The sequence below is a fragment of the Pyxicephalus adspersus genome, chromosome 7 (assembly GCF_032062135.1).
Source record: "Pyxicephalus adspersus chromosome 7, UCB_Pads_2.0, whole genome shotgun sequence".
Taxonomy (NCBI): Eukaryota; Metazoa; Chordata; class Amphibia; order Anura; family Pyxicephalidae; genus Pyxicephalus; species Pyxicephalus adspersus.
Genome location: NC_092864.1, coordinates 42,447,163 through 42,468,985, shown reverse-complemented (window position 1 = coordinate 42,468,985; position 21,823 = coordinate 42,447,163). Strand labels below are relative to the sequence as shown.

Genomic DNA, 21,823 nt, shown 5'->3' with positions numbered 1-21,823 from the left:
AATTGTGAGCAGGAAGAGTCTTAATTGGCATAGGGGACAAGCTTTGTCACTTCTGCAATAAAATAAACTTACCTACCTATTCACACTAATAGTGCCTAAGCTCACCTCTCCTTACTCCTTCACCTGTGCCAAACTTTTTTACTCCATCCTCTTCAAACTTTGGGATCTTTGGCCTTCTTGATTGGCCAGGTTGGAATGATGTACCTCATGCAGAATGATTTTAATAATTTCGATTAGCCATCTATGCCTGAATCGTACATTAGTTTGTACATACATTACATTGTAGAAAAGATTGTGAACAGACAGGTATGTTTGTGTTATTGCAGAAGAGTCATCGCCTGTCCCTGTTATCTGCAATAAAGAACCCACCTGCTTACAATGTTTTTAATTTTTAAGTTTTGTTCGGCTTTAATGTCTTTAAATGACTTTCACATTGGAGCATTACCTGATAAAGAAGTGGCTACATACTAACCTGGTCTGAAGCCCATTCCTCTGATCTTTGCTTTGTTGCAGAGGTATGTTTGTTCTCCCACTGCACGCATTGGTTTCTTCCACTGACCCCTACGTCACTACTAGACTCAATAGTGGCACAGGGGTTAGCAAAATGAACCACAGTGCATGGCAGGGCGGTGAATGAATCTAACACTCCTTGAAGTATAAAATGCAATGATTCTTTAGCCTGCCATAACTCTTGATTTGGAGGAATGGGTAATCGGGCAAATAAACATGAAGCTTCTTTTCCTACAGGAGGTGTTTTGCTATATTTTGGTAGCCCATCAAGAGAGTAGTTTTAAATTCTGCATTTCAAAATATTCTAATAAAGCATATACAACAAATATGTAAGAATGCTGAAACTATAACTGGAAATAGCTATGGATGAGTATTACATTTCATGCTCACAGATAATCCATACTGAAGGTACTCAGCATCTTTTCTTTACCATATATAAAATATAAAGGTTGTTTCAGCCACTGTTACAATTTCATCAACATGTATCTGCCACCAAGCAAGGAGTAATACATCACTTACAAAGACCTTAACCATAAATATCTTTTTTCTCTTCTTTCTGCAAGCGAGTCACATTTCACAGAGTTGACATTCCTTGTTTTCTTTACTTAACTGATTCCAACTGTTGTGACAATCTATAGCAAGCCATGCATAGTAAGACGCTGCCTTGGGGTATCAGTATCTCTTAATATAAGAATTCTTGCTAAGACCCAAATGTCTTCAGGTAACTGGAAGTAATAGAAAACACTCTGTTGCCTTTTAACACGAATGAGACTATTATGCGCTCCCGGCTTAGTCCAAGCCACATTGCTAGGGCTGGCCGAATAGACGGCCATATTGTACTTTAGATGAGCAGTGTTGACTGACATATCCCAAATGTACTTAGACAGGGATAATCAAAGCCAGACCCAGGTATGTCCCTGTAACCAAGATAGAAAAAAAAATACGAAATATTGAACTTTCTCTGGCAATTTTCTTTGCCTGCTTCCATCTTAACCATTGGTGAGCTTGGAGTTGACATGACAATCCATCAGACCTTTTGTTTTGATGTCATGCATTTTGTTTCAGCTGTCTCTTTCCTTTCTCATCCTTTCAGATTTCTCCGAGGATAAATCTATTTTCTGTAGCATACAAGGTGAAAATGAATGTGCTATTACATTTTGGATGGCCACGGACGAGCTCGGAAAGAAAGTCATTTATAACCTGCGCCAAAACGGTAGGCATTTAATATTGTCTGTCACAGATTATAATGTGAGCGCTGGAAATGTGACAAATTGAGCCAGCCTGACAAAATGGCTGGCAAACACAATACGGCTATTTAGTGCATATTTCTTATCTCGTTTACCACTGACAGGGAGCATGGGAATATGTTTTTATAAGCTGGACCCATTATCAGGCATATGCAAAGCAGGCAAATATACATCACGGAGAGACGTATTCTGAGAAAGGTTCGAGCCTGTATGTAGAAAGACCTCCCCCCTACTATACACTGCATAGCATCACATTGCAGGATAAAGGTTTATGCCGTTGATTGGATATTTATTTTTATTTTTTTTCTGCATCCAGAAATTTAAAGAAAAGTAAAATCCCTGGTGCAGAAGTACCCCACTCAGCAAGAAAATCAGAATATTGTTTCAAAAGAGAATTGTAGTTTATACTAATTTTTCTGAATAACAAAATAAAACAGACAACTGATAAAAGTTCCTCAGCTCTCATTGCAATGGACCAAATAAGAAACGTGACCCTTTACAACATTACAACACAGTGCTCCACAATGCAGAGTATGTATGTTATGGTGTGCCGCATTGTGGTTTGGCATCTGCTGTACAGTGCCATTCACATTGTGCCTTGGCATGTGCTGCAAATTGCCATTTCCAATGCTGTGCATTATGGTAGTGTGCATTTTGGCCATGTGACCCTTACTGTGACCCTTAAGAATCCACTTATACTGATATGGTTTACTGAGATGTGTTAATCCAGTAGTCGCCAACCTTTTGGACTTCACGGACCACTAAATTTACTCAGGACCTCGCATGCGCAGGGAGACACTTGTCACTCAAAGGGGAAGAAACTTCCCCCATAGTGACGTCATGATGCCAGAACCCGCCAACTCTCCCATCGCAGGTCTAAGCCTGTGATGGGACAGTGGGCAGGTTGTGTCCAGAGAGACAACCTGCCCACCATCCTGAGCCTGCGATGCATATGGGAGACATGGTCCACAGCTCTGGCCGGTGCGCCCCCTTAGCGGGGTCCTTCTCCTGAACCCGCAAGGGGTTTGCACCAGCCAGAGCCGCAGACCACCAAAATTTTCTTGCGTACCACCAGTTGGCTATCGCTGTGTTAATGCACACGTGTTAATTTGCCTTGCATTAGGGAACTAATGCTTCTCAATGTACCAGAAAATGTAATTAATTTAGGCCCATTGTTCATTAATGGGTGTTGAAGGAACACCTCATCCCAAAAACATCAGATTAAAATACCTAAGATACACTCTCGACGTGTTTCACAGAGAAAATCTGCTTAAGACTGAAGCAGATTTACTCTGTGAAACGTATCGAGAGAAATTGGAGATGTATATGGCACTTACCTATTGTATTAGAAGGGTATAGGTTTTGCCCCCAATTTTTCCTGCCAAACCTAATGATCAATGTCAAGAGTAGAACACTATGTATACCTTGTTTCTATGGTCTAAAAATTTATTTTGTTTTGTATTTTAATCATAATATTGAAATAAATTAAGTTTTAATTTTTATAAAAAATGATCCATTTATTATTTTTGCCATAATATGACAACTTAAACTCCCTATGTTTTAACACTCTTTTCCCAATGTACCAGTTAATAGACAAGTACAATTTTTGTAGGTGCTCTGCAGCACAGCCCATAGTATCTGTGTACAGTTAGTTGGAGTGCCGTTGACACTAAAAGCATCACAATGCACTACACAAAAAAAAGTGTTGATTCACATATCATTTCATTTGCAACCCTCTGGACACCTTGAGGGTGCACTCAAAGCTTTCTTTTGTCACAAAGTTGATTAACATTGTTCTATATGGTTACAGTGCAAGCAATGTGTCGAAATTTTACTAATGGAATTGTCGTTTTGTCTGTGGACATAAGTGAGGCCAATGGTTCCTTATTTTTTTTCAATGGGGCCCCATAGTTGCAAGCTAACATTATGTTCAGGTAGATGTTTAAGCCATTCATAAAGTGAAAGTCCACACACAATTATTCGAAAAAAGTATGGTAACTACCCTCCTTATGATTGAATTAATGTGTTTCCAATGGGGATAGCATTCAAAGAAATGTTAGACAATTATGCGCTTACTTTGTGGTAACAAATTTTGAGTTCCATCATTACTGTGCCACAAGGCTAACTCCAAAAATACATATTCAGTGGCTATTGGCATTTGGCATGGTGAAAGTGCCAGCACAGAGACATGTCCTCAGCCAAACTCAACATCAATAAGATGAGTTTGTACACTGAATGTGAGCCAGGTCTTCCTATCCAACATTCTTGTGTTTGGCTACAATGTAACCCAACTGCTCTATTGGCTGAATGGGTGCAAAATCCCTCAGACACGCTCCAAAATTGTGTGGACATTCTTCCCAGCAGATAGGAACTATTAAAGCCAAAAGGGCCCAACTCCATGAAAATGCCGTGGTTTTGTTATGGGGTGTCCAGCAAGCTCAAATATTCATGGTGGTCAGGTGTCCATGATCTTTTGGCCATATAGATCTTTCCTACATGTCCAATTTTGTGTCATGAAACACACAATGCACATTTGTCCATGGTCTTTTAGTTGTAGCAGTAACATCAACGGTAATAGCCCATTTCCTGCAGCTCACCATTACAAGATCTGCTAATACATTTATGGCCAGGATGGCGGCATATCTCCAGGGATGTATCCTGAAATGTATTTTTGCAAATTGTCGTTCTTCTCTGGTATTGTCTGACGTGGAATCCCCTGAGTAATCATCAGTCTGTTCATCTGTCAGCGTTTCCCAGCTGTCTGAAAGCTGAAGTGTCACATGACACTGATCAATTTCAGGAGAATAAGAGCTTTTGAGCCAGCAGAATGCTGTGCATACGTTTGAGTCCAATGACGTATTGCTGCGCAGAATGGCATGTTTTGGGTTTTTTTGTATCCACTGAAGGGGTTTTTATTTTTTTATCATGTATTCTGCATATATTTTTCTATAAAATGTTGCCTATATGGGCCTGCCAGCTAATATATATGTAAGTAACATGTAAGTGATCAATGAAATATATATACATATCATCTCTCTAGCAGAACCACTGTGTGGCAGGGGAGTGGGTATTGCATGCAACCAGTAGTATTGAATTCATGCAGTGGCTGGGGAATGGCAATGCAGCACTTCAATATATGGGCCACAGAAAGGAAATTATATGACCTTTGCTTTTACAGGCTTGGTATTTTATATAAAAAGCCTGTGCTGACAGCATCACTTAATTGTATTTCTAGCCAAAACTTATTCTTTAGATAGACTGGAAACTACTGTCAGGCTTTATTACTGTCTGTTCTTACAGTGCACAAATTGATCACACTCTTGATCACTGCCTATATCTACAGCGAAATAACTGGAAATCCAAAATGTAATAGTTGTCAATAAAACAGGAGCTGAGGACAAATCTTTAACCTAATGATATTAACCTAATGAAACCTTTTCCTAAAGGTATCTGCTCTCACTTCCTGTTGTGTCTGGAGGGGCAGTAAGTAAGGGGAAATCTGCCCAATATCCATACCTACACAGTGTAAAGGGGTACCTCCTATGGTGAAATTGTTCTGCACCAATATGGCACCAAGATCCATTGCTGGGAGGTAAGACTTAATATTAGCCAGTATTTATTTAGCGCTGGCATATTACGCAGCGCTTTACAAAGTCCACAGTCATATCACTAACTGTTCAGAAGGACTCACAATCTAATGTCCCTACCATAGTCATATGTCATTAATACAGTGGAAGGTCAGTCTATGTTGAGGGAAAGCAGTTTTACCTAATTGCATGTTTTGTGGGATTGGGGATAAATCACACACAGACACAGGGAGAACATACAAACTCCTTGCAGATAGAGTCCAGGCCAGGATTTGAACCTGTGACCTAGCGCTGCAAAGGCCAATCTGCCAATCTTCTTTTAGGAGTCTAAGTTTTCTTGACACAAAATATTTCTATTCCTGTTGTGTGCAGATTTGGGAATACAGAGAATAAAGAGAATAAAGTTCAGATTTGGGAATACAGGGAATAAAGTTCAGATAATTACCAACGTCCTTGAGTCACAATCACGATTTTTCCTTATGAGTGTTCACATTAGCCAGAACATGGGAAGGAGGTGCAGGACATTTTGGACACATGGCAATTATTTCCAATCTCGCCCTGTAGTACTTTAGTATATACTGTATGTACTTTCCTCTCCTCTTTTTAAAGCATCCTGCCAACTTAAAATAAGGTGCAAATAATGGCAGCACCAGACAACACAAAAACTTCTTGAATACACAAAGAGCCTTCTTCAATTAGCACCTTTTAAAGGATTATTCCACTTGTAACAGAACATTTTAAAAGTATATATGTTATCATTTAGCATGCTGTATAGAAACATATATCCAATTCTAAAACTATCTCTTTGCATTCTTCTTGTCAAATAATTTCAAGTGGTCCTCCTGCCAAATATTTTTGCTTTTGGGTTTTGGATGAAGTAGATAAGAGCTAATATTTTCTTGTGTTTGGCTACAATGTAACTTTAAAAAAATAGACCAAACAGGAAAATGTGTGATTCAAGCTGTTGTAAATTTTTTATTTTATTATTATTTATTTATAAGTGAACATGTTTCATGATCTTGCTTTTTAAAGTATTCACAAATTCTAAACAATTAGCAAAAGCTTTCAGTGTTTTGATCATGAATAATTTCACAGTACAAGCAGCTAGAGAGGTAAGTGAGGGTTTTTTTTTAAGATGTTTTAGTGCTGTTTAAGTGTCCATTTTTCAGGCATGAACACTTTACTAGCAAAACAAAATAATAAGTTTATATGTGGATATACCTTTTCCTTTGTTATTTTATCAACAGTATAGATCAGAGTTTCTCAACTAGGGGTTTCGTGGATCAGAAGTTGCTAGGCGTTCTGGCAATGAGCAATTTCTGACTCTCAGGTCCAACATCAATGATCTTTTTGTCTGTCTATATTGGTGATATTCTTCACAATGGCCAGCAATGTAATAGGCATTCTTCCTACTGACTTCTACACTAATGAACTGTGAGCTGTAGATAAAATATTTATAGAAGGGGTTCCTTGAAGACCTAAAAGCTATTTCAAGTGTTCGTCTATGTTAAAAACCTCAGGAAACACTGATATAGATGAACATAGTTATATTGGACAGCTGCACAAATTTACTAAGGAGATGCTTCTTAATTTCCATCACTAAGTGGCTTAGGTGACATATGCTTGAAAAAATCATCTTTCTTTTCTCTAGTTAGAGGGTATTGTTTTTGGGTCAGATTGTGTTAAGGTAATTTTTTTTTTAATTTAGTGTCCCTTTGCATTTGTCTAAGGTTGCTTTTTGGCATTGGGCATGTTCTGGGTGATTAAAAAGAGCTTCTACTACCCTCAAAAATTATAGAAACCCATTGGACACAAAAACATTATGCACTGTAATCTTTCAAATGTCCACATTTCAGAGGAATAAAATTCTTAATTTAGCTCATGCCCAATCTATAGTAGTTTCTGCCAAACCTTATTATATGCACAATAAAGACATTCAGATGTTTATCTATATCTACATAAAAGGATTTTTCTTCAAATATATTTCTCAGTACTATGTTTTGTCTGATCACAGCTGTTAGGTCTGCAATGTGTCTGCGGAGCAGCACTGAGCTCATGGTGACATCTAGTGGTTCCTGAATGGTCCAAATGTTTTTATTGAGGCATCAGTATGCAAAGTTTTCCTATGACAACCCTTAAGATCAAACTTTCTCAGCCACGGTTTCTCCAGGTCCCTGGGGTTTTCTTAAAGTGTACCTATCACCACCCTTTAATGAAAAGCAAATATGCCCCTCTCCTTCTGTCTTGATTGGTGTGAGATTGCCACTCCTTTTTTCCCATGCAGGCTATGTCACCCAATCTTGCGCCCGGGCAGTGCTAGATCGGGTGATGTAGCCAAAACAATAAAGAAGATGGCCCAAGATGGCAGCGCATGGCACTTCCTCCACGCTAGGACAAAGGAGGATTCCAGTACGACGCGGGACCCAATCAAGGACAATGCCAGCGGGATCAAGGGATTTTCAGAATTAAAGGTAAGTGAGATTTTTTTCAACAGCAGATTGTCTACATTGACCACAATTGTCATGACTACAATGATGGCCAACGTAAGGTGTCATGTGTACAGTATCAACTAACGTAAGAAGTCATTAAATTGAGTAGGGAGTTATACTTGCAATGGCCACCCAACTAAGGGGTCATCTGCACTGACTACCAATGTATGGAGTCACTTCTTTACTGACAGCCAATGTAGGGGGTCTTTTTTATTCTGACTACCTATATAACGGATCACGTTTACATTGACCGAAAACGTAGGGGGTTATTTCTACACAATTTAAAACACTCTACAAACAACTTTAACATCAACAACATTATTGAACCATGAGAAAAAGGTCTAAAAAGGTCACTGTGGTGACATGATAAAAAGGTTTTATGGTCACATTCTGCATACCATTTTGCTGTTAATACAGCAATTTAAAAAAAGGATTATTTTATAATGTTTGTACAACCAAAATGTTTGCTATATATGTTCAATGTCATCTGAACCATTAGAGGAAATCTAAAGGAGTGCCAAATTGTGGTATGAAAGCCCAAAAGGGTTATAATCCTTTATCTCTCTATCCATTCCCAAAATAATAGCTTTGTTTATACTAATACTTTTGCCTATTTTTGCCGTACATTTTAAACATGAGACTGAATAAGATGTAACATTTAATACTTTATTTGTTATAATGTTATGTAGAATATATATTATATGTTATTTGCAATAAGGTATATTGTGCATTCTTAGATTTCCAGATTAATTATTTTTTTCTGTACTCTTATTTTATTCTTTAGATTGCCCTGAACCTCCAAATATCCCCATGATCCTAATTGGTGTCTCCATCACCATTGTGCTGATTGGCATTGTGGTGTTGTGTATATGGAAGCTCCTGGTGTCCTTTCATGACCGGAAAGAAGTTGCCAAATTTGAAGCAGAGAGGTTGAAGGCAAAATGGCCACAGGTATGTGTAGAGATGATTTTTAAATGTAACGAAGACTTATCACTTAGCCCTTTGATTCTGGATTTGTTGTTGATATTATAATTATTATTACTAATAATAATAAACATTATTTATATAGCACAAATATATTAGTCTTTAGTCCAGGTGTTTATAGGAAATCTCCATAAGGAATAATTTACTGTATTTTGATTTTTGGTCCTCAAGACTATGATCAAAAAGGAAAGAAAAGAAGCAGACATGGGATATTATTATTATAATCCTTTATATTTTTTTAGGAAATTGTGCCCTTACCCCATCACCACACCCAAACACCTCCAAAGCTGGGTCTATGCCACAACTGATCTAAGTGACCCCACAATCAAACCAATGCAATATTGTACCATTGCAAAAAGTATGTTTCAGAGCCCGTAATCTTGTCACCAACTGTCCCTCTGAGTAGCTCACAATTTAATGTCCCCTTCAAAGTCCAATGCCAATTTTGGCAAACCTTAGAAACAAATTAACCTATAAGTGTGTTTTTAGAGGGAATTAAGAGTCCTCAAAAGAAACCTACACAAACAGAAGAACATACAAACTGTTGATATTATAAACAGTTAATAACTAAACACTTTCATTGGAAATGTATTGCCAATATTGGACAAATGTGCAAACTAAAGGAATTCTTCCAGGATATAACAATGCCCATCACCCTAACAAAGTTGATATCAGAGAAACCATACAAACCAACAATATAGTTTAGGGTACCTAAAGTTCACCTCTTCTATCTGCGGTATTCTTGCCATTTTATACAAAGATCCACTTATAACAGTCTCATGGGCTTTTAAAATTTCATATCAGACAGTGTCCTATTCCAAGTGTTTTGCAGTACATAATGACACTGAATGATTTATATAAATATCCATATAGATGTTCTCTCCTTTGGAAATAATCCCAGACTAGTATTTTAGGTGTACATCTCAAATGGCACATGCATCCTTGACCTCTTTGACAATATCAAGCATTTATAATACATCCTCCTGCACTTTATACATTATGCAGACACACATATTATGCCACATGCAGTTCACATTTTCATTGTTGTTGTTTGAGCTGTTATCAAGATGTTTTCCAGCCACATGTTGCTTTTACTGTCAATGCTCGCATTCTTGTAATAGCTCTGCCAAGAGCAAGGCACATGGGTATCATGTCGGATAAATATGGCATGCATGCCTTGCATGCACCAAGAATGCCAGGAAACTTCATTTGTATGCTCTACATTTCCAGTGCATCACTGATTAACTCCACCTAGTATCCAATAACCTATTTCCTCTTGATACTAGTCTATAGTGTTCGCATTCCAAGGCAAAACTATTTGCTCCATCTAGTGGGTAAAAAACAATTTTCCCCTGTAAAAAATGCCAAGCTGTGCAGATTCCAAAGCATAAATGTCCAGCTCCATCTAGTACTCAATAATTTTTTTTTTATATACTAATCCACTTTTAAGAAATAAAGATAAAAAGGTTTATTAAAAAGCATAATGGTCTACTGTAGTGCAGCCCCAGGGGAATTGGTAATCAGAATGCAAGTTCACCTCTTCTATTTGCGGTAATTCTGCCACTTTATACAATCCAGTGATCTATATAATTATATATATATAATCTTTTACTGTCTGTAACTCCATTGGGTAGATTTCCACCCACTTTTATCCTCATAACACTAAGGACAAAAAATAAGGAAACCTGGATTATTCCGAACATTTTTACTGGAAAAAAAAAACAATAACAAGTACAATAGAATAAATGTGATGGTATGCTGATATTATTTAAATACAAAAAATAAGCACAGAGAGAAAGAATAAAATTAAATTCCAAAAATACACCCCATCCCCTACTCCCAAAAAACCCAGAAAGAATTAAACATAAGGAGGAATAAACATTGCACAGCGCATACCAGGAAAATCTATTTTTTTAGCTTTGGACATTTCCCGGGAATAATTGTTAGCCTTTAACCGGAGCCCAATTACTTCATTTCCTATTAAACTAAGTAAAGCATGGAAGGTTTGAAGGAAAAGTCGTAAGTTCACTAAACCAATTCATTGAGAAAACTGGAATTTTTTTGGCTTGAATTGGCTGGATTCTAAGTTCTAAAATCAGTGCAGAGAGTTACTAGAAACAGTTACAAATAATAGTTGAACCTGTATTTTTCATTGTGTGTTGCAAAGCATCTTAGAACCCCTCAATCCCTTTAGGTTTGTTTATGTATGGATCATCTATGTAGGAGGGGCAGATAGTCTATTCTAGAGGAACTTTGGCATACTTTTTTTAATATAACTACTCTGGGTAACCTACCCATAGCTAGCATATTGGCCATCAGGAAAAGTAAATTAGAATGGTTGTGGAGGAAAGCAAGAAAAAATGAAGATGGAAGGATATGAGTTTCAAACTTGCCTAATAGGTAACTAGCTATTTGTAATTTCCAAAAACAAATGTTTTATCTTTAGATTTCATTGGAATAATGAGAAAAAATATAGAAACTCGACACTAAATTAATACGATGGAGCAGCACACAAAAAGTCAGGTAAACTTAATAAGTTTAGCAATAAATAACAGTGGAAAATTGTGGCTCTAGAAGAAATGTGGCCTAAAATAAATGTCCAGCGCCTGTATTATCGTGCTAACAGCAACCAAATCCAATATGAGAATTCTCATATTGGATTTGGTTGCTGTTGGTGTGATAATATACGCTCTGGACATTTATTTTAGGCCAAGCACAAACATTATTTTAAATCCCAAGGTTTTGGGGAAACTTGTATTATATTCTTCTTGTAGTGCCACAATTTTCCACTATTATTCATTGGAATGATACCTGATGATCCAGCCGGGTCCTTTTATGGGGTGATAGTGTGACAAGGCTCTATTTCTCAATTCTTCTCCTGCATTGTCACCCTAGGTGAAGATAATTATTTGGATTATACAATAATATTTTAGTAGTATAGGTAATACATATTTATTTAACAAATTGAATTTCATCCATTTCCAGTTAGGGTTTGTTAAAAGACTTAAAGCCATATTTGAGGCCATTGTTTATTAAACAATGTAAGATACAAATGGCAATTTCCTAAATACAATTACCCTTAGCAGCCAATAAAAATGCATCTTGGGCTTAAGTATAGAAAGTTCTGACTTGTTGCAGATTATTTAAAAATGATTTCTTTTTATTGTGTTCTTTAGTGAATAGGGCTGTTTATTCCAGTACCAAACACCATACCGTGCGATGACCCTTTCAGGAATATATTATAATTCGTGCCAATGCCAACCTTGCATTTTAACCAGCAGTATTGTTTTCTTTCAAGGATACAAACCCATTGTACAAAGACACTATCAGTACATTTAAAAATGTCACCTATGAGCGGGGAATAAGAAGAGACGGCGCAGCGTGAAGATATATTCCAGTGGCTATGCGGAGACGTAGAAGATTAATGTATTCCAGATTCCTGGAGTTTTCTACACAATTCAAGGCCCTGAGCTGCGAGTTCATTAGTTCTAGTAAAAATTCATGACTTTGCCATTCATCCGAACACAGCCCTAGGCCTAGGCAGAATCCATGCATCACAGAGTACTGAAGAAGAAAAAAAAAACTACTGAGCAGAACAAAAATTTGGACAGGGACGTCATTACAAATAACAGGGGCCCATAGCAAAATTATAAGAGCCTTCTGTGTTCTTAAAGGACTCTTATTCATGGTATGTGCATATTTCTGTACAAACTGTTTGCATTGTATTTGCACTATTTCTAGTTTGTGCTTTTGCTCATTTGTAGTGCGTCACCCCGGAGATCATTAATGGGAATCGTTAAACACTACCGCATACATCTGAAAGGCACTAGGTGAGGCCGTGTATAATGGCCTTGATTGTATAGCAGAGATTAACACTACAGTGTGATATAAAACACTCCATAAAGCCATCCAAACCTCATGGTAGCAGATGCTGTGTTTACAAAACAATGAACAGTGCCATCCTATAATACAGGATAGGGTAGCAAGGCATCATCAACAAATTATGCAAAAACAGTGGCATTTATTGTTCACTAAAATTAATGTTCCAATTGTTTTATTGCATAATTTAGTTTAGGTGACACCTTGCTACACTTTTTTGCATAATTTAGTTTGGGTGACACCTTGCTGCTTTATGTAAAACCGATCTCCAGCCTTAACTTCAGTCTTGCACAGTTGTATAGGCTTCTCTCTTGTGCTGACATTGCTTATTCTGATTTTACTGCACACTGTGAGTTTCTCATATTGTGCATTTAAGTTTGCAGAAAGTCAGCCTGCCTCATTTCCTGGCTGTGGCATATACAACATGATCTAGCTAACCCTCTTCAACCTCTGTCGTACTTTCATTGGCCTTACTTTCTTTTCATTCTTTAATCATGGAGACTCAACATCACTTGTGGGCAATGCCACAACAGCACCTTGCAGATCCCTACACCTGCCATGATCTGCACAGAAAAGCACAAAGACCCAAGGGTTATATTCCAGGTCTAAAATAGGATATTTAATGAAAACTAAAAAGTTTTATTTAATTTTTTATTAGCAGGTTGATGAAGTTGAAAATCTGGGAAAACAGCTTAAGCAGCTATTGCAGTAACCTGCTGCAAATGCATTCAAAATCTGATGCAATACAACTGTAATTTAATCATAAGCTTGCCAAATGCCAGCATATATATATATCTTTATTATAACACTACAAAATAATGATTGATTAGTGGAAGTAAAGCCAAAATGTTTTTGTTAGCTTTGCATTGAATTTGGAAGGGCTAAAACGTCTTTAAGGTTAACAGTTCTGTCTGTGTCACTGCAGGGAAAGTTTACTCTTTTTATTGGTCCTGGTGACCCTTGTCTTCCATACAGGATTGGTGGTAAATCACAGTAACAGGGAATGAGTGGAAATCTTCCAATAGATATTCTGGTGACACATGTCTAAGAAGTGGGTATTGCCTCTCATTAAGGTGATCTCCCCCTTTTTTCTTGTGTCTCAGAGACAGGAGATGATCTCCCCAATAGAACACAGGCAGAATGAAAAATCTGGCCATTTCCTATTTTGTCCAAAACTAGCTTTTTTATATTAGCACAGGTTGCTAAATTTGAATTAAAAGCTATTTATAATTTATGATTTACAAAAGAGCCTTTATGGGACCATGGTGTTATCTTTTTCCAGGATCCCTATGTCTTATGCACACTGAAATGATTTGCAGTGATAAATTATAGGGATCTGCTCCAACCATAGCACTTTTTTAAAATCTATTTTGTGCTTATTTTCTATCTGTTGAATGTGGTAGTTGAACCTAGTAATGTAAAAGATCTCAGCCATTATTTAGCTACAATCAACTATTGTTCAAATGTACTGCTAAGACAAAAGTTACACATTTTGACTTTTTCGTTGATTCTACTGACAGATTTTAAACAGCAGTTTTATCATATATACATACAGATTATATATATATTTGTCATGTCATCTTGTTCCTAGAATAGGACTTGAACTAGCACTGGTATTTTATCGATAACAAGGGTTTTCTTCTTAGGGAAAATACAATCAGAACCACAGTTTGTATAAGCCCTACCAAAAGCAGTTTGCAACCAACTTCATGCTGCTTTTAGATTCATATTCTGCATTGAAAGTAGTTTTAAAAGAATTAAAATTTGCTATTTGATTGACGCTCTTCTGTGTACCATCATGGAGGGCTGTCCTGCCTAATCAACATTAGAGAAAGCCCTTATAGCTGCTACTTACAGTTCTTGGTGAACGAAAGTCTCATCCGTAAAATAGATTTTTAAAAAGGGCAAGCAGAAGGCAAAGGACTAGTCATCAATATTGATTTTGGTTCCTATCAAGTGGTGCATTTACCCATTACTAATTTATCATGCTTTGTTCTGCACTTGGAAGAGGGGACTATCTCGGTTGGAAAGCAGGACTTTTTTCCTCTTTTCAGAGCTACCTCAATGTCTGATGATCTGATGGGTGATAGTCAAGAAACAACATAAGAGAAAGGGCCATTTCAGACTTGTAATTACCATGGCATTCAACCACAGGCTAGACCTCACTACAAATCGTTCTCATTCAACTGGGAGAGGACAACAATGTGGTTTTCAACTATAAGTCTGTAATGAGTTAAACAGAAGCAGGAATGTTCTTGAATTGCAGTTTTTCAGGTACAGTTTTCTCTTCATCAAGTGAGCAATATGTTAATGACACGACCAAATCTAACTTCAACTCTCATTAGAATAGCAGTGCTCATATTGCAGATAAATATATAGTTATAAGGCTTAATGCACCAGAAGTTCACTGCTATTATTAGGAGGAATTCAGTGACATAAGGTACATTTTTCAGGGTACTACCAAAAAAACATGGGAGCTTTTGAATGAGAATATACATTTTTTTGGGGTGGGGGGTTCTTTAAACAGTAATACATAATTGACACTTTCTCAAAAGGCAATATTAAAAAAAGTTGTACATTCAAATCGAATCAAGCAGGGCCGAGGGGAAATTCAGTACATGGGGACAAAGGCAGCACCACAAGTGTATTAAGGAAGTCCCGTGATCTGGAGCCCAAAAACAGCTGATATGGCAAAAGTTTCACCATCATCAGTGCTTACACATCCAGATATTTTAAAGTGGTGAAACCTTTATTGAAATATTTTATACAAATATATATATATATATATATATATATATATACATATATTGTTTATAAAGTTTTGAGATTTTTTTCACTTTTCAATTTTTTTACTTTGTTCACCTTATTTATTAAGCATTAACCAAAATGGGGGTCACTCTAAAAGGTCCTGGACATATCAGATGCTTTGAAACGTATTTCTAATGGCTCTGATTTCACTGCAGACCTTTAGGCTGAGCACCTAAAGTCAACACTAACCTGAAGCACTAGTATGTTTGAGGGAGAATGGGGTTTAGAAAAGTATTTAAAATGTGCCTCATTCACTGGTTTCAGGAGCTATCCAGAGAAATGTGGGGCTGGGTCAACAAAGTTAGTTTTCCAAAAACTAATATTCAGCTTAAAGACAGAATCTGTAGCCCCCCTCCATAGTTTCCTAACTACGATGTTTTTAGTTTTTCAGTGTTGTTACCGACCTTGTCCCCCATCCTGTAAAATTAAATATCCTACAGGGTAAGTATGAACCTTTGGTATAGCTGTGGAAGAGATGCAGACCTGAGAAAGGCAAGAGATCTTGCTACCACAGTGCCCCAAAGTTAAAAATTACACTCTGGATGAACTTTCTAGCCTCAAAAGCTGATGAATTGACTCTTAAATACTAATTATTCCAATTTAAAACAATATAGATGTAGTTTTTTTGTCTCCAGATATAATTTTCAGATTAACAGCTTACTATACACTGTCTGGAACCTAATATCTGTTGACCTGATTAGGCTTAATTTATATAAGCACGGAAACCAACAACATAATGGATGACATAATTGGCGTTCTCTTTGGGTGTAGTTAATGAATCTTCTTTGTCTTCCTTCACACTACTTACATTCTTGATTTCTATTGTTACCAGGAGACACGTTATGGAATAAGATGATTGAATGGGTTTATGACCATGAACCAATGGCTGGCTGTGTTCATGACCATAGACCAATGGTCTCAATGTCTCTTTTTCAATTTAAAGTGCAAGTGAACTAAATGCCACATTGCTTTCTTTAAAATTGCTGTTAATATTTACTATATGGCCAACACATCCATGGAACTGTTGGACATCCCACAACAAAAGCAAATCTTTGCCACTGTAAAGGTCTACTCTCTTTTCAGAAGGCTTTCTATAAAATGTAAAGTGTGCCTGTAAGAATTTCTGAGGATTCAGCCCAAAGAGCATTTGTGAGGTTTTGGTACTGATTTTTGATAGGAAAATCTGGGTCATAATCAGCATTTTAAGTCAAAGGCATTAAGTAGGGTGGAGTTTAGTTCCCGATGTAGGCCACTTGAGTTCCTCCACATCAAACTCCTTAATCCATGTCTTTCTGGAGCGGGCACAGGGGCCTGATCATGATGCAGCAGTAAAGACCCATGCCCAAACTATTAACACAAGGGCACAATTGTCTAAAGGTGCGTACACACTTCCAATTTTTATCGTTCCAATCGAACGATCGATTGGGCAAAAAATCGTTCGTAAAAAAGTAACCAACGACGCCGACGAACGAGGAAACTCATTGGAAACGAACGACCGGACCGGCAGATCGGATTGGACGACGATCGTTGAACATCGTTCGTGTGTACGGTCGTTCGTTGATCGTCCATGTTCAGAGCATGCGTGATGAACGAACGTCCGTTCACTTTCCTGTCGTGCACATAGTTCCTCTATCGTTTAAACGATCCTATCTATTGTGTGTACAATATCTACGAACGATCGTGTCGTTATCCCTATGTGCAGGATCGGTGCTATACGATCGTTCGTATATATCGTGCAGGATCGTTCGTCGTTCGTTTTCCAACGATAATAATTGGAAGTGTGTACGTAGCTTAAAATGTCTTAATATGCTTAAGCATTTAGGCCACTTTCAGTAAACCACAAGGTAGCCACTCCATGGTGCACAGCTAACTACTGCAATGCACCCAGATGTAGCAAGACACACTGCACTTTTGTATGCATTGGGCCTGATTTATTAAAGCTCTCCAAGACTGGAAAAGATAGACCATCATGGGTGAATCTGGATTATCTAGGAAAACCTGCAATTTATTTATTGACTAGATCCATTCCAGCTTTGCTGATCACCCAAGTGTATCCATGATAGTCTATCTTCTCCGTTCATGGGGAGCTTTAATAAATCAGGCCTATTGTCTGTTGTGTTTGTGGTTCCAGAGAAGTGGTTCCCAGTTCCACCCATACAGTTAAATGTGAAAAGCTGGAGGCATGGTTGAGCATATGATATTATGGAGTAGTTTACCAAAGTCAGAAAAGTGGCCTAACAGTTCTTTTTATGGGAAAAAACCCACACTACAGAGTGTCCGCACACCTTCAAACATTTAGGTGTGATGGTCCTCAAATGGATGGTTATATGGTATATGTAAAAGCTTCAGAAACAGATCCAAATAATTGATGAAAGGTTCTAGAATTTACTTCACTCTCTTTGCACCCACTTGGATGTCACAAAGCAAATCTGGTCAACCTAAACTGGCCTAAAATGGCCAATACAAATTAAGATATATTCAAACAAAAATATATAAAATTTAAATACATATTTGTGATGGTATTCATTTTTTTACACTTAGGTATCTGAAATGTCCTGGTAAATAATCCTACTGTACAATCTAGCAATAAGACCGAATGTTGCCTATAGGTGTGAATGTGTATGACTGACTGTCTCCAATTTTTCACACTTAACACTGGTGTACAAAAGACTGTACAAAAAAACTGACTACTAAAGGTTATTGTGTTACTTTATAGCATTGTGTCAATAGTGAATTGTTATTGTTTTGCATCTGAAAAATTTGATACATTTTCAACTTTTTGTATACAAATGTTTTGACCATAGGCTGGTCCTTGTTTGAGGTCAAAATGTTGATATTTAGAAATGTTTCTATAATCTGTATTTTGAATAGAACAACTACAATAAATGTGACTTGAAATATTATGTGTATTATTTGTGGTTACTATTATTATTACACAGTATTTATATAGCGCCAACATATTATGCAGCTCTTTACGAAATCCATAGTTATGTCCCTAGCTCTCTTAAAGGAACTCACAATCTAATGTCCTTACCATAGTCATATGTCTTTAATACAGTCTAAGGTCAATTTTAGGGGGAAGCTAACAGTTAACCTAACTACATGTTTTTGGAATGTGGGAGGAAACTGGAGTACCCAGAGGAAACCCACACAAACCTGGGGAGAACCTGCAAACTCCATGCAGATAGTGCCCCTGGCCGTAATTTGAACCTAGGACGTAGCGCTTCAAAGCTAAACTCTGAGCCACCGTGTTGCCCACTTTTAAAGTAAAAGTGTAAAAAAGGATACTTTGCTGTGTTCATGAAGACTTGTAATTTAAAGACATATCTTCTGTGAGAGTATAAATAAACTATCTATGCTGGGTTATTTATATATTATTTAATATTTATTTTTCTTTAATATACATTTATACAGTTCTACAAATGTTGTGCTTAGAGTGTGTGTCTTTATATGCACCTATCGTATAAAATATTTAAACTCCCTGTCTAATATTGTGTACCCTCCCCTTGTACCACTATAACAGCTGTGACCCATAGAAGGTAAAGGGGTTGATTTACTAGGACTAATGGTCCCAGATAGTATCCTGTGGTATCTGGCACCAAGACATTACCAAAGATGTGTTAAATCAAACTTCCTATGGAGCATCTTGCTGCCATTTCTTCCTCAGGTAAGTGGCACCTGGCTTTCTACATGATCTATTCCAAATGGAAACATGATTCATCAGAGCAGGCCTCCTGATTTAATTGCTCCATAGTTCAGTTCTAACTCCATTGTGCCCATTATACCATGTTTCCCCGATTATAAGGCATCCCCATTAAATAAGCCACCCCCGATTTTTTTATAAAATAATTAAAATAAGGCACTCACCCGTGAATAAGACATCCTCCGATACCCAATCCTGTGTGTGTCTCCTCGGTGCTGGCTGCAGTGTGTGTCTCCTCCTGGCTGCAGTGCAGAGCGAAACTGAAAGTAAGAAGCCGGCACACGCGCCCCCGCGATTCTGCACCAGGAAGCAAGCTGCTGATTCCTGCCCTAACAGAGAACCCTGCCCTAATGGAGTTACCTGCCCTAACGGAGATCCCTGCCCTAACGGAGTTACACTTAAGTACCGGTAAGTGAACAGAAGGGGACAATCAATGGCATAGAGTGATCAGAAGGGGACAGTCAATGGCATTGAGTGATCAGAAGGGGAATATGAACAGCACATGAGTGATCAGAAGGGGAATACGGTATGAATGGCACATGAGTGATCAGAAGGGGAATATGAATGGCACATGAGTGATCAGAAGGGGACAATCAATGGCACATGAGTGATCATGAGTGACTTTCAACAATAAAAGTGTACTGTAGTCTTCTTCATGGAAAAATAAGACATCCCCCTGAAAATAAGACCTAGGGCATATTTTGGCATTTCAAAAAATATAAGACAGTGCCTTATATCGGGGAAACAGGGTAGGTGCTTCCGGTAATGGACATGAGTCAGTATGAGGACTGATCTTTTGTTACTCAGCCCATCCATGGCATACTGTGATTGCTTTTCAGATGCCCCTCTATCTCATGGACAGCATTAAGGTTGTTTTTTTAACAATTTGTTCTCCATGACCCTGTCAGACCTACTTCAGTTCCCCAGTTCTTCATTGGACCACTTTTAAGGTATTAACTATGGTATAACAGGAATCCTTTACAAGACTTGCCCCTTTAATGCACCCAGTAATCTAGCTAGCACAATTGGGCCCTTGTCAATGTCATTTAAGATATATAGGTGCCCCTTTTCCTTCTCTCAATGCCATTAAGTCAACTGACTGCTAACTTGATGTCTAAAATATCCCACACCTTCACAGGTGCCATGGATCATAAATATAACATTTACAGTGCAGTGTAATACATTGGTGCTATATAAACATAGTTCGATAGTAATTATATATTGTGAAGGGTTAGCATCAAATGACAGGGATGCAACTCAATGTAGCAAGTTCACTTTCAGGCTTCTGCCCATGTTTATTGCTCAAAACAGAAAAAGTAATGTTCCCTCACTTGGTTTGGTTTTATCATTTAGGAAAAAGTCCATAAAAATATTCAGGCTCCTGGTTAGCATAAACAAAAGTTTTTTTTGAACAATTAGCAAGCAAACAGGCTGACCAACAGCCAGCCTTACCTACAGCCACACACCTACTGCCTAGTACAGGATGTGTTAAACAGGCTTCCGGGCAAAAAGAAAATGTGGGACCTGGAATTGGGAATTTGCCCCACCCTGCTCTTGCAGATTCCCAGTAAAACCAACCACAGAACAGAAATTCTAAATAACCAACATAGAGACCTACATATAGGTCCCCTGCAGGTTTGACCCCAGACATGGGGCCTGGTTTATGAAAGCTCTCCAAGACTGGAGGGAATACACTTTCATCAGTGAAGCTGGGTGATCCTGCAAACCTTGAATGGATCTGGTCCAGGATTCAAAATATTTGCTAGCAAATAGCATAGATTCGAAGAAATCCATTCCAGATTTGCTGGATCACCCAGCTTCATTGGTGAAAGTATATTCTTCCCAGCCTTGGAGAGCTTTCATAAATCAGGCCCACTGTATCTGAGATATCTAGGAAATGTAGGGCAAGGTTTGGAGTCGATTTCAAGGCATTCTAGTTCACCTAAAATAGAGAATAAAGGGATAAATTATTAAATAAAAGATAAGTTTACGTCTACAGGACCAACAGCTCTGAAGATTATCATAAAGAGAGCCAGGAGGCCAAATTTGTGTTTTATGTCATATTGTGATGATTCAGATCCCCTGCGAGGGAAAAACCCTAAAGATTGCTTATTTAGTTTTATGTTTTTTGTGAATAAAAGTGGGAAGAGCGCTCGAAATTGAACTATTGCTCTACTGAACTGAAGTCTGAAATACCTTTCTGCAGCGAGTGCATTTGAAGATATTCCCTCACAACAACATATAAATATATATATTATTATTACACAGTATTTATGTAGCGCCATCATATTACGCAGCGCTGTACAAAGTCGATCGTGTCACTAACTGTGCCTCAAAATCTAGCGTCCCTACCATAGTCATATGTCATCTAAGGTCAATTCTGATGAGAAGCCAAATACCCTTACTGCATGTTTTTGGGACGTGGGAGGAAACCCACACAGACACGGGAAGCACCTGCAAACTCCATGCAGATAGTGGCCTGGCCAAGATTCGAACCTGGGACTCAGCGCTGCAAAGGCCGGAGTGCTAACCACTGAGTGCTTTATGGCACGGGGGTACTCTGAGTAACCATTATCATTCACACATCTAGAGTCAGTATTCACTCTTTATTACTAC

At 37.8% G+C, this 21,823-nt stretch overlaps 1 protein-coding gene across 1 annotated transcript in view; it reads left to right on the top strand.

Annotated features, from left to right (window-relative positions):
- The window catches only part of ITGB6 (integrin subunit beta 6), a 57,952-nt gene extending 39,547 nt beyond the window's left edge, over positions 1-18,405 (top strand). The window contains exons 13-15 of the mRNA XM_072418232.1: positions 1,604-1,723; positions 8,618-8,784; positions 12,116-18,405. Of these exons, the coding sequence (XP_072274333.1) occupies positions 1,604-1,723; positions 8,618-8,784; positions 12,116-12,202 (374 nt within the window). The 3' untranslated portion in view covers positions 12,203-18,405. The remainder of the gene's footprint in view (positions 1-1,603; positions 1,724-8,617; positions 8,785-12,115) is intronic.
- The last annotated feature ends 3,418 nt before the right edge of the window (positions 18,406-21,823 follow it).